The sequence below is a fragment of the Anolis sagrei genome, chromosome 4, assembly GCF_037176765.1.
Source record: "Anolis sagrei isolate rAnoSag1 chromosome 4, rAnoSag1.mat, whole genome shotgun sequence".
NCBI lineage: Eukaryota > Metazoa > Chordata > Lepidosauria > Squamata > Dactyloidae > Anolis > Anolis sagrei.
In genome coordinates this window covers 166,735,428-166,750,015 of record NC_090024.1, presented here as the reverse complement: position 1 = coordinate 166,750,015, position 14,588 = coordinate 166,735,428, and the positions used below count along the sequence as shown (strand labels likewise).

Below are 14,588 nucleotides of genomic sequence, written 5' to 3'. Positions count from 1 at the left end.
TGTGGGTTTGCTGTTAAAAGGAAAAGACCCAAATGTTTTGTTAGGCAACTACAGGCTACCATAGAACATATGCCTTCTGGGGTGTGATGAATGCTTCCACATAAAATTTTGAAATTTAGATACACCATTGGTTAGACGGAACGATACTAGGGAACAAATGTCAAAAATGTCCGTACTAATCTACTTCGTAATACTGTATCAGCAACAAATGTCACCCTTGTTATACTTCTCTGCAATTGTAGTTAAAATATGGAGCACATCTACATTATAGAATTAATGCACTATAGAATGTAACAGCCATGGCTCAATGCTATAGAATCATGGGACCTGTAGTTTTACATGATCTTCAGCATTTTCTACCAAATAGTGCCTCATCACACTACAATCCCAGGATTTCATATTTGTATTTTGTTTGTACCTTCACACAAAATACAAATATTTCCTGAACAAGAGTCAGAGTTCTTGCTTCCAGGAATAAGTAAAGTACAGAAGGTAAGCCAAGAAATGATACGCCACTGAGTGAATGCTAGTTGCCAAATTTTTCTGGCTTTAGACTGCTAGGCTTTTAGACTACTAGAAAAGGGGATTTGCATCCATATATACTATTTTGACAAAAGTATTATCAGTATCAATACATGCAACTATTTTGCTTTATTATGCAGTACTTCAGCAAGCAGGAAGAAATCCATCTCAGAAGACAGTTGATAAATATTGGACTCCTCAGACTTTCTCATTGAATTTTGATGATTTTTGTTCCATCTTAAAACAAGAAGAACCCATTAAGAGCACAGAGCTACTTAAAGCATTTGCAAGTGCAGATACAAATAATGATGGATGTCTTCTCCATAGTGAACTTTCTAAAATCCTTACAACTGTAAGTGACCAAGGAGGGTAATTTAAAAAGTTGTGTTGGTATAACGGCCCATACATTTTCAAGTTCAAGTATACTTCAACTGAAATGTATTTAGCAAGTATTAACTATTTTAATTTTTTTCTGTACTATAGAATATTACACTGATGCATCCATTATCAGTAATGTAGACTGACGTTGTTTTGCAGAGAGGTGACAAAATGACTCTAGATGAAGTTAATGCAATTTTTGAATTGGCTGAAGTCAACAGTGATGGCAAGTTTGACTATTACAAGGTATAATTTTAAGTTGTGAATTTTAATCTGCATTTCATCAGTGGATTTTAACTTTTATTTTAACTCTGTGTATCTTGTTGTATGTCTTTTAATAATGTTTTATCTCTAATTTTTTATCCTGCCTCAAACTGCAGGGAGAGGCAGGTAATAATTTTTTAAATTTATTTACAGAATTTATATACCCCTTTTCTCACCCCTGAGGGCACTCAAAGTGGTTTACATAAAAATAACGGCAAAATTCAATGCTTTACATACATAAACCAAAACTTAAACCAACAACATATAACTAGGCATAAAATAAATAGGATCCATTATTATTATTATTATTATTATTATTATTATTATTATTATTATTATCTATTAAAATATTTACATCTCACCTTGTATCTTACAGGGCAACTTACAACCAGCTCAGTTTAAAACAATAAATAATAAAAATAATTTAAGACTAAAATATATTAAACCAGGCAGTTTTAAAACAATTTAATATAGTTCTAACCATATTATATGAACTGAATAAAAATGGGTCCCAAGGCTTTAATAAAATCCATGTTTTGACTTGACAGTGAAATGATACCAGCCTTGATGACAATAGGATTCCAAGAAGAGGGTATTACACAACTGGGCAGCCACCCAGTCCAGCATAGAACATATTGCATTAGTCTGACCCAACCAATGAGTCTTTGTCTGCTAAATTTTAACAATCAATCTGGATAGACAACAACCCAATCTGGATAAAAGTTAATTGAACAAGATAACTTAAAGATTGTAACTGAAGGATTCACCCGTGATAGTATCTACACATTATTTTATTGGTATCACCCTGTCTCAATTGGAGGATATTCCATTATGTATGTAGATGTGAAAAGATGTGATAATCAGTGAATATAGGGATGGCAGGCATTCAGAGAAAAGGCAGTATGTCAAGAACTAATAAACGGAGCCTTTTTAGTAGTGATATATTAGAATGGCTTTTCATATTGAAGCCTTCAACAGTGCAGCCCGATTTGGAGTTGGCCTTTGACAACGAAAGGTGCAATGGTTCTGAATTTGAGATATGCTTATTAATATGATAATGTAGTGGTTACTTATAAATATCTTATCACAAGTTATGCCTTGGATGCAAAGTACTGTGAGTGGAAGGAGAAATGAATTGGTGCTGTACTGTGAACTCTTCAACAACCTAGTTCAAGATTTCTCACATGAAGTACCATAGCACCATCGGAGGTTGTGTTACTATATAACCAACAAGAGATGTAAGGTCTTTTCACTCTATACTATTAAAGCACTATTGATCCTCTTGAACTGACAGTGCCATTGTGTAGAATCCGGAGATTTGTAGTTTGATGAGGCTCTCTGGATGAGAATTCCCTTCTGCCATAACCTGTTAATTACCAGAAGAGATCAGAGTGGGAGCCAACTGAGACTCCTGTACAGGCCACCTAGGACCTCATCAGATGGGCTTAAATTTGGCAGCATATGCTGTTTCCTCTCCATTCGCCCCACGGAGCCCACCGGTTCCCATTCCACAACATAAAGCTACTTCTGATGGGGCTCTGTAGCACAAATGGAACTGGCAGGTGCCACTGTGGCAGCAACATGGGAGGCTTCCCATGTTGCATAGGGATCAACAGCAGCGTTGCTTCCCCCCCCCCCCCAGTGGGGTGGGGTTTGGGGTAAGTCAGGCGATGCAGGACGTGGGGCGAAAGAGTGGCCAATGTGATCAGGTTGTTAAGAAGGCTTTTTCCTGTTTCATCAAAAGTGTGCCTATAACAGTGTTAGGATCTATACATGCTTGACATATTGCAAAATGAATACTTAGAGAATGACAGTAGTAATGTTTCAGATATGGCCAAACACAACACTATAGATATTGTTAGTTGTTTGACTCCCATCATCCATCACCCTGGTTACACTGGCTAAGATGTTAGAAGTTGCAATCAAACAATATCTGACGTGTCACATTTTGCCATGGCTGAAATAGAGAGTTTACGAATAGGAATAATATTCCACCAAAGTCTCTTTTTGACTGCCTTTTACTTCAAGAGTTTGTAGTGCAGATATAGGAATACCCCTTTTATAGCAAAGAGAAATGGGAGAAAATACAAGTGCAGAGTGTGAGATGCTCACAGGCTTTTTGTTACAAATACTTTATACTGTCTGTAGAGCTATCACAATATTATCTTTGTGAATATAACAGAAGCATTGTCTTTTTATAAAAATATAACTATTCATTCTGTGTTCACATCTTTGGTTTGTTTATTTTATCTCATGGTTTTATCTTGTCTATATACAGTGACTACATTGTTCATTAGAGCTTCCCATTTTGATCCATTAAAAATTATACATAAACAAGTCATTCCAAGAATAGCATAAAGAGACACAAAGAAACGTCCTAAGAGAAAGGCACATGAAGCAGATCCTTGTTGTGATCGCCTTCCATCTTCAAATCTATGTCATTGTGAAAGACTATGAATATGTAGTCATTTATAGATCCATCACCAATACTCAACTCTTGAAAGACAGTCATACTCAGCCACGAGTGATCACCCATGATGATGAAAAAGCAAGTCTTTCCACGAATGTGTCCAATAGTATAAATCTTACCTTGGGGTAACTTTTTGACTCTATTTTCTCTTGGATGTATGATCTCCTCATTGAATCATGGCTCCATTTTACTGTTTCACTCAAAAGTGCTCAGTGTGATTCATGAAAATAAAATGAGGATGGTGTTTCCAGAGGAAAATATTCTTTACCTATTGATCTTTTTCCTGCTTAGTTGTGCCTGTGTTTATTTTTCATCTAGAATACTTAAGAGACCAAGGTGTGTGTCTGTTTTCGTTTACAGTTTTGTAAATTGTATATGACAGTCAATGAACAATGTCTGAAGACTGCACTAGAGAAACTGGAGGCTGACAGTAAACTGAAGCGTCAGCAGTTTGGAAGCCAGCTTGAGAATTCGTCAGAAATGACAAGATCTCCAGTTTCAAAACCATTACCAAAAGCTACAAGGAAAACAGAATTCGGACCAATGCTTAAAAACGGTATTTATATTTAAACATAGTAAGTCCTTTCCATTGATTTCCCTTGAACATCTTGATTAGCGCATGCATTCGATTTCTGAAATAAACAGCTAAATAATACCTTGTTGTGACAGATCCATTTCCCAGTTTGGCCTCTCATTTCCATTTCTGGTAGCCCCTGTAGTGCTAACAGTTCCCCTTGTCGTTTGCAGGTTTTTTAACATTTTTATTTAGCAATCATAATTATGATACTGAATAAGCAATATGAAGACAGCATGTTGCCTTATTCATAGTTAGACCATGAATTTGTTTAATTCTGTATTGTCTCTACTAAATTGTAGCCTTCTCCCAAGTATCTTTTCCATCTGTGGGTTCATTTCCACTATTGAATTAATGGAGCTTGACACCACTTCTAACTACTATGACTCAATGCTATGGAATCATGGGAGTTGTAGTTTAATGAGGCCCCAGCATTCTTTGGCAGAAAGAATCCCTTCCTTGTATCTCCACTGGATGTGTCCCTGAAGATGCTGGACTAAAAATGGACCACCAAGATCTTAAAGCCCAAGCAGGCTCATCTGGTCCAAATTGCATTGCTGTGAGTTTTCTGGGCTGTATGGCCATGTTCCAGAACCATTCTCTCCTGACATTTCACCCACATCTGTAGCAGGCATCCTCAGAGGCTGTGAGGTTGTTGGAAACTAGACAAGTGAGGTTTATCTGTGGAATGTCCATGATGGGAGGAAGAACTTGTGTCTGCTTGAGGCAAGTATGAATGTTGCAGTTTGCCACCTTGATTAGCATTTAATGCCCCTGTAGCTTCAAAGCCTGGCTGATTGCTGCCTGAGGATCCTTTGTTGGAAGTGATAGCTGGCCCTGATGATTTCATGTCAGGAATCCTCCTGGTTTGTGTGTGTGTGTGTGTGTGTGTGTGTGTGTGTATGTGTTTGGGTGGGGGGGGGGGGGTTCCTCTTAATGTACTGTCCCGATTTAGAGGGTTTTTTTTTAAATACTGGTAGCCAGATTTTGTTCATTTTCATGTTTTCCTCCTTTTTGTTGAAATTGTCTACATGCTTGTGGATTTCAATGGCTTCTCTGTCTAGTATGATATGGTTGTTAGAGTGGTCAAGCATTTCTGTGTTCTCAAATAATATGCTGTGTTCAGGTTGGTTCATCAGGTGCTCTGCTACGGTTGACTTCTCTGGTTGAAGTAGCCTGCAGTGTATTCCTTGATTCGTGTTTGGGCAATGCTGCATTTGGTGTTCTATACTTCTCCACAGCTGCATGGTATATGGTAGACTCCTGCAGAGGTAAGAAGATCCCTCTTGTCCTTTGCTGAACGTAGCATCTGCTGGATTTCTTAGTGGGTCTGTTTCCTCATCAGCTTCCCTATGCAGTCAGTTATTCCTTTGCTGTATGTAAGAACACTTTTCCTCTGGGTGGATCTTTGTCTTTACCCTCATGGCTTGTTCTTGGTATTGCAGCTCTTCTGATGTCTTTGGTGGAGTATCCATTGGCATGTAGGGCCCAGTTTAGGTGGTTAGAATGTATGCTTTTTTTGTTCTGAGTGTTCAAGTTGTTTGCGACTTATGGTGACATGTGAGTGTGTAGAAGACTACCTATTACAATGCAGTCTGAGACCTGCCACATGCACAATGGAGGGCCCCCTTACAGCAACACCAGAGGTACTCCAAGTGGCCTGATACTGGTCAAAGGACATTTCGTATAATGCCAAGTTTTTAAACTCTGAGTTTTTTTAAAAAAGAAAATACATTACAACAGTGGTTCTCAACCTGGGGTCCCCAGATGTTTCTGGCCTACAACTCCCAGCCAGTTTACTAGCTGTTAGGATTTTTGGGAGTTGAAGGCCAAAAACATCTGGGGACCCCAGGTTGAGAACCACTGCATTACAACTATATCCTCATTTAGCTTCTGATACAATAAATAAATAAATATTTATGGGCCAGAGTACAGAGAGAGGGGGGCAGAAGACAGTTCCATCTTGTCTCCTGCCTATATCATGAGTTGGGAGCCTCCGCCCCCGGCACCAACTGCTGATCTGGGCCAGAGTGAAGAGAGAGAGGGGCGGAAGACAGTTCCATCTTGTCTCCTGTGCTTTACATATAATATAATACTGATATTGTACTATGCTAATGATATAATATATTGTATGTATAAGCCATTCTGAGTCCCCTTTGGGGAGAGAAAGACGGCATATAAGTGTCGTAAATAAATAATTAAATAAGTAAGTGGTTCCCTTGATGAATGGTAAGAACACTTTTCCTCTAGGTTGATCCTTGTTTTTACTCTCGTAGCTTTTTCTTGGCCTTGCAGCTCTTCTGATATCTGTGGTGGAGCTTCCATTGGCCCTGTAGAGCCCAGTTTAGGTAGTTCCTGTGATTCCAGCCATGAAAGCATTTGACAACACATAAAATAAGTTTTCTTTTTAGTGTGCCTAAGCATTTCTGCATTTTATGAAATAACAGCCAAGTGAATAAATCTGTTACAGAAGTGAGAGGCTCTTCAGTTCCAAGTTACAAAACCTGTGTTTCCACAACTATCAGTATGGGTGCCAGCTACAACAAAAATTCAAGGCTAATTGAGGCAAATACAACAAAGGTAAATTTTGTCTGTTAATTCAGTTTGGCTTGTGCTCCCCCTCACCAGGTGGAAATTGTACATTTTAAATAGAAAACAATTATTCTTTCTCTTGCAGCATATAGCTTATTAACTGCTTGTCAAGGGCAACAGTATAGCACATAGACATTACTGGTTGAAAAACACTATAAACATTTTTATATTATGTTGGTTTTGCTGACATCCCATTATTTAGGATCATTTTTCAGGTGTGAAGGTTTGCTAGAACAAACCACGTTTTCCATAAAGAAAATCAGTCTTGGATAAAATTGTTAATGACTCTGTGAGAAATGCAAAATTGAATAATTTATTAGTACTTTAAATGCTTAAGTAGCCTGAAAGATTATGTATCACAATTCTCTATAGGAAGGATAATTGAAAATTAATATCTTCAAACGTACCCAGATCAGAAGACATTAATTGGTAAATATATGCCGTAGCCAGAAAATATTGACTATTATTTACACTAATAAGTTTTACAAGTAATTTATTTTAAATAAGTCATTCATTCAATATCCATTCCTCTGAGAGAAAGACAACAAAGTCACTTTGCTAAGTCAATATTTGTAGAGTGTTAATATTGATCTTTCCCCCTTTGTTTTCCCTTTCCTGATTTGGCCTTTACTAGTTTTCTTTCAACAGAAAATAATAGCTAGAGAAATATAAAACATTAGCTGGAAACCACTAAGATACATTAAAAATGTGTACCTTGAGACCTTTGTGTGAGGGGGAAAGAATGGTTATGACCACATAATATAACTGCAGCTAGAAGACTGAACTGATTGTTCTCTTGAGCTACATTTTTGTTTCAAATAACAACTCTGTATTTGTTATTGAACTCTGAAGTCCTTTATATCTTTAACATTGCTAGACAGTGACATTTGTTCTATATTAAAATTTTAAAACATCCTCTCTGAGGATTTATGTGTCTATGTGTGTTTAGGTATCTGAACCCCTGTGCAATTTAGCCTGTAATTCCAGTATGTTCAAGGGTGATATGTTGTGTGTGGAAATATATAGTTTTCTACTAGTAATAACTGGTTCTGTTTCAATGGTTTCATAAATTAGTAATGAATACTGCCTTTCTAAAGTATTATTAGTGAACAGTCAAACTGATAATTAATCTGTGTTCCTCCCCTTTCTGCTATTAATAATCATTTTTGGCTGTGAAATGTTCAGCATCCTCAGACCCATATCCCTTCCTCATACTTTCACAGCATCGCTGCTTAGCATCACCAGGCACATACTTTCTATTGTAATTGGGGCTTAGTTAAGACAAAAAAGCACCCCTTGATCTGACCATGTCATAGAAGAAAAAAGCAAACTTAATTAGGCCATAGTATGATAGCTGGGACCCTATGCTAGTTGCGCAATGTGGGTCAGAATTAATGAACACGTGCGCGAGACAGCGAAGCTAGTGAAAGATGCAGCTGTGGCAGGATAGTGTCAGAACCCAGTTTCCAGGGCCTTGGATTTGGCGCTGAGAACCAGGGACCTGACATAGGACATCGATAAGGAACTTGCAGCTTCCGATCTTGGAAGAAAACGGCTAGCAGTTTTGCAGGGATATTGCGCTGGGTTTTTGGTTGGCGGGAAATGCATTTTCTAGTAAGGGAGTGTGTGTATATAAGGAGTGACCAACTGGTTCCAAGCAATCTCAGCTTTTTGCATGTCCATGTTTCCATCAGTAAAGTTTCTCTTTGATACCAGAGCGCAGTCCTGTGTTTTCATTGGGAGCAACCGCTGTGAACTGACAGGATAGCAGTGAAGTAATTTAACTCAGGAGGGACAGGATGAGGGTGAGGTAATGTAACAGTATTCCCCCCCCTCCTTTTTATCCTTCCTTCCATCAGTCGTCTTTACCCCCTCCTTTTTATCCTTCCTTCCATTGCAACGACTCCACCGCAGCTGCATCTCTCACTAGGTGCGCCCACTCGCGCATGTGTTCCCCGAATTCAGACCCATGTTGTGCAAGCAGCGTAGCGTAGGGTCCCAGCTATCATACTATTGCCTTTAATTTATTCAAAATTTTAGTAACATTTGCAAAATAAATTCGGAAATGAAATAGAGCTCAGCTGATCTGTCCATCTTATTAAAAACATGTTTATTGTTTCGTTTACATTAATTTGCTTTCATAATGTTTGGTGGCATATAATAAATGTTTTAAATTAATATGAAATGCTTCTGATGGTTCTCTAGATCACTGCTATTTAAATTGTGAGTACCAACCCAAAATGTTTGGGTTAAGAAAAAATTGGCAACAGTAAAAGTTTTCTGAACATCACCTAGTGGCTGTTTTCGATATTTACACAAATCTGTTGTGCAGTGTTTGTTTACAGTGGATTCTGCAGAAAATGCTTCAGCTGTACAGCAGGATTAGGTGCTGTGTTTTTAACAGTTTTTAATTGTATTGATATGTTTTTATTTGATTTTAAAGTTTTATGCGTCATGTATTGTAGGGTTTTATATTTTAATATTAATTTAATATTACTATTTTATATTTTAGTTTTAATATTTGCCAAGGCTGGAAGTTTCTATGAATCCCCTCCAGGGTGAGATAGAATGGAGTAGAAATACAATAAATAAATAAATAAATAAATAAATAAATAAATAAAAATATAATGTTAGTTTGTGGGATTAACATAACTCAAAAACCACTGGGTGAATTGACACCAAATTTGGACACCATACACCTATCAGGCCAACGAGTGACCATCACTCATAAAAACACTGAAGAACACAGTGGAAGAGACTTAAAAGCCAAAAAACAAAAAATGCATTACAACTCATACGCAAAACCACATATATACACAAACACACATATATACACAAATACTGTATTCACACACACATATGCATATACACACAAAAAAAAAAACATGTACACAGACTGGGCCACAGCAACACATGGCAGGGGACGGCTAGTGCTTGATAAAAAGAAAAATCAGCCTGTTTAGCAATCCTTGCAAATGCTTGATTTTTTAACCTATTTTATATACTCATTAATGTAAAAAAATTCAGGTGAAAAGAGGTTGGCAGTAGTAAAGTTTAAAAAGCCCTGCTTTAGCCCATTGCACTTCACTAAAGATAGAACCCGACGATATAAAGAACAAGAGTCATCTGCAGATATATTGTGAATGGTAGCATATGGTCAATACAGGAATAAATTCTTATAAAACCACTGGAAATAAATATGTAAGAAAATAAAATAGATCTACAGTGTTGTAAACTAGAAAAGCAGTTCAGTGCAGTTGTACTTCGTTAATGCAGTTGCACTCCAATGTGTGGCAAAAGTTGCCAGAAACCAATATTTTATTTTTCATTGCATTTGACTTTTCCATTGGATTTCAGCATATGTACTGAAACCTTTCACAACACAGCTGTTCTCACAATGATTTGTATTAAGCAAAACTTGTAGAAAAGAGCAGTGGACTTCTTCTGCATTGTGCATTACAACCCTCCACTTTGAGTGGGCCTTACATGCCGTAAGTGTGGGTAAGATTGCAGACACCACTTCAAAATTCCTTTCAACAGGAGCTTATGTGGAAATATCCAGGCAAGATGCATAGTAGTTGTTCAGATGTTTGCATCCCAAACTGAAAGCCATGGTCATAGCTTAAATATATTTTACCTTCTTGATGTTACATCACTGTGATACTGTTACTTTCTCACATTTGTTTGTATACATTTTCCTTATAATTTAAAATATTCCTATTCCTCCATATCATATATCCTGCTGCAAACGCAGAAATACTTACCTATATTAGTTGAAAAAGAGCTAGTCTCTGAGTCTTGGATTAAGGGGCCAATAGCACCATCTTATGGTTTCTAAGAGGATAGCAGGCTTCTTATGCCTTTATACAAGGATGAAATTATTGCAACCATTTTCCTCTGCGTTTTCAAATATGGTAAAATATCCACAAACATTTACTTGTGAAACCTTAAGTTTTAAACTGGATATTTATAAAACAAAAACCAATACATTGTAATCACAAAGAAAGTACACTGTGAGATGGAAAGTTTTTGATTGAAGTATTACCTTAACTGCAAAGGAGGCCTTAACAAGTTGCTGTTTTTTCAGTTATCAACTGGAATGAGGAATAGTAATACCCACATGGCTTAAAGACAAGTGATAGCTTTGAGTTTATTTATAAAGAAAAGTTGGAGGTAGGTGTGAATGTTTCAATTGGCCACCTTGATTAGCATTTAATGGCCTAGCAGTTTCAAGGTGTGGCTTCTTACTGCCAATTGAAACATTCACACCTACCTCCAACAGACCAGCATTCTTCCTCTCACCCTGGACATTCCACAGATATATAAACCCCATTTTCCTAGATTCCAATAGACCTCACAACCTCTGAGCATGCCTGCCATAGATGCAGGCGAAACGTCAGGAGAGAATGTTTCTGGAACATGGCCATACAGTCCAAAAACTTAGAATAACCCAGTTATTGCAGTCATGAAAACTTTTGACAATACACGGGATTAGATGATGCATACTCCCAGTTGTCCAATTAGCCTCAGAACTTGGAAATGTAAATTTTTGCATGACAACTCCCAGTATCTAGCCACTATAGACTGGGATAATGAAAACTATAGTGCTAAAAGTAACTTTTATAAACTCTGATGAACTTTTATAAAATTATATGTACCATAAAGTCAGTTTAGCAACTAAATTACCCAAAAAGGAGAAGTACTAATATTTCAGCACCAGAAGAAGCACAGAGTATAGATATCACTACCCAGGTCATTGCCTAACAGCGTGCCATCTCGTGTCCTATTTATTTTGTTTCTAGGAATGGCATTGTGTACTCTCCAAAGGATGCTTCTTCTTGCAAGACAGTGGTGAGATAATTAGTCATAAATACAAGTTGTCTTTACCCCAAACGTCTACAGTATGTATCACCATTAAGCCTTTAAAGCTTCACCAAAGGGAAGGTAAGAATATGTACCTTTTACCAAATAAATTGCCTTTTAGATTTCCAGATGAGATGGACAGAGAATGTCCTTCTTCCTGGGAACAGCAACCATTTCAGTTGCTTTTGAGAAACAAAAAAAATGCTACTTTATTTTATGTGTCTTAGAACTATAGCTTTAAAAAAAACCTTTCCAAACGTATTGCTAGATTCTTTTGCTCCACATTGGATGAAAAGAGGTATAAATAAACAAACAAAGAAATAACTAAAGCTATGATTTTGTCACTCTTTGCAGAGAAATGCTCACCATGGTTAGCAGTGGACTCAGCTTTGTATATATTTAAAGACAGTGAAACAGAAGACTACTTACAGCTTATGAACTTCACTGAGCAACGCAATAAAGAGGTCAGAACATTTTAAGTCTCTTACATTGAAGGGAGTAACCATTTTAATACTGGTATGTGCACCAGGTTTTAAAATAAGGGTTAGAGCATAATAAAGGCATATAAGCAAGTTTGTAAAGCCATTTATCCAAGAAAGTGACTCAATCACTATTAATGAAACGCTAAGCCTTTTTGGAGCCCCCGGTGAGCTGATGAATTTGCTGAACGAAATTTGGCAGTTTGAATCCACAGAGCGGGGTGAATCCACGGAGCAGAGCCCCAGCTTCTGCCAGCCTAGCAGTTCAAAAACATACAAATGTGAGTAGATCAATAGGTACTGCTTTGATGGGAAGGTAACGGTGCTCCATGCAGTCACGCCAGCCACATGAACTTGGAGGCGTCTACGGACAATGCCGGGTCTTCAGGAGATGAGCACCACCCCTCAGAGTCGGACACGACTAGTCTTAATGTCAGGGGAAACCTTTATCTTTTTTAAAGGTGTTATTCTAGACTAAATATATGGTACTTTTATACAGAGTCATTTCACCATTTGCATACCAGCTCTAGGCAGTAAACATGAAAGGTGTCTTGAGAATATGCACACCTCAGACTTGCAGAGGAGAGGTGCCAAACAATGTATATTCACTCTGTTTGCAGCATACAGTGGCATCCACATCGGCCACTTAAAAAAAAAAAGCACTTTTGAGTAATAGGCCCCATCTACCAAATCATGCAGTTTAACTGAATTGAGCTGCATTATATGAGGCCACACTGCCATATAATCCAGTTCAATGTAGTTAAACTGCATTATATGGCAATGTAGATGGCTCATAGTTTGGAGCGAAGTTTCCAATTTCTGAGCCTAATACTTCACTTTAATTTTTCATTATCTTTGATTTAGATTCTTTTTAGATTTCATGCTCTTCACACTGGGAATGCTTTCAATATCTAAACCTTTGAAATACATGTCAAGTAATGGTGATATCTTTAGGGCGTTTTCAGACAGTATCAAAATGCGGGTTTTGGAAGTGGGGCAAAAAATCCCTGGACCTGACAGGAAGTCCACACACAAACCTCTCAGTCCTGGGATGTGGTCCCCCACCATCCTCACATCTTCCTTTGAAGCAGATCAAGATGGAGAATGGATACAGGATATCTGGTGGAAGTTTTTTTTATTCTTCCCGAGATGTGCTGGACCTCATATGCACACATGCGGAGATCTCAATGTACACACAAGCAGATTTCTTGTCTCTCTTCACCCAACTGTTAATTCAAGCTCTGTTTAATATTATAAGAAATAAAGGAATCGCTACAAAGAGTTCTGATTGCTTTCCAGTTTGCTTCCCTTAGCCACCTGTGTGTCTGTGGCTCTTTGACAGTGTCTTTGTGTGTCTTTGACAGTGGTTTCAAGCTTTTAAAATAAACCTGTGCTCTGGAACAGTCTACACAGGGGGATGGGAAGGAAGTCACATGTTTTCCATGGTTGCAGGGATATACAGTCATGCGAAGTTGTGCATTTTGGGGGACAGAATCAGGTTTTAAGTGCACCTTTTTAACACGTGCTTTTCAGCTGCTAACCCAATTTTTGTTGGCAGCTGAAAAGCTGTTCCCCAAACACTTTCTCCAAACATCATTTAGCCACTCACCCACTCCTTTTTAATTCTGGTTACTTCTGAGTTTTACTTTATGTGTAGAAGGGCCCTTAGAATATCAAAATATCCCACATTTATCTTTTTTCTTCACATAGGTGTTTGGTTGGAGAGGGGAACTTGGTGCAGGAAGCTATTGGTTAATCCCTTTTACCACAGGATGTAGGTTCAACAAAGTGAAAAAGGAAATAAGAGGAGAAGCCAAACTCATATATAGAGATGGCAGCAGAAAGTTGGAACTTACTGAAGAGTTCAGGTAAGGCAAACCAAGTTTTGTGAAAATTTCCAGTCTTGATCTTCATACCTTTCATATTTATTGCCCCAAAACAGTCTCTTGTATTGATGAGTCTCACAAATGAAATGACGATGACAGCAAATGATCTATTGGACTCTTTTGCTTCCCCATCTTTTCAGAGCTGTCTTATCAGAAATATTTGAAATGATTGATTTGGATGGAAATGGCTTCATCAGCCTGGAAGAATACAACTTCTTTGAAATGAGAACCAGTGGTGAGAAATGTGATGAAAACACTTGGGCCATGTGCAAAGGTAAAATTGAAATTTATCTATATGTAGATACATCCTCATTAAACTGAAAGACTGCAGCTGAATATGCAAATACTATTTAGATAACTGAATATCTGATTAAACAGAAATGCTGATTCCATAGTATATTAACAAGGAAAAGGCAATGTGGAAGGAAGGTGACACAGACATTTATAATTTAATTTTCAATTAACTGCTTATGTGGTTTAAACATATTCAATACACCATATAATATTTAATTAAAATGTATCAACTGTATCATACATTTATGTATCAATATAACTCAATA

At 37.5% G+C, this 14,588-nt stretch overlaps 1 protein-coding gene across 3 annotated transcripts in view; it reads left to right on the top strand.

Moving 5' to 3' along the window:
• LOC132774005 (phosphoglucomutase-1) overlaps positions 1–14,588 on the top strand; it is an 89,420-nt gene that overhangs the window by 12,391 nt on the left and 62,441 nt on the right. For 2 of the 3 annotated variants that reach the window (XM_060773656.2, XM_067467853.1), the window contains exons 3-10: positions 663–874; positions 1,060–1,146; positions 3,995–4,190; positions 6,679–6,788; positions 11,603–11,744; positions 12,018–12,127; positions 13,853–14,010; positions 14,169–14,302. In XM_060773656.2, coding sequence (XP_060629639.2) covers positions 663–874; positions 1,060–1,146; positions 3,995–4,190; positions 6,679–6,788; positions 11,603–11,744; positions 12,018–12,127; positions 13,853–14,010; positions 14,169–14,302 — 1,149 coding nt within the window. The remainder of the gene's footprint in view (positions 1–662; positions 875–1,059; positions 1,147–3,994; positions 4,191–6,678; positions 6,789–11,602; positions 11,745–12,017; positions 12,128–13,852; positions 14,011–14,168; positions 14,303–14,588) is intronic. The other variant, XM_060773658.2, reaches the window with a different exon arrangement.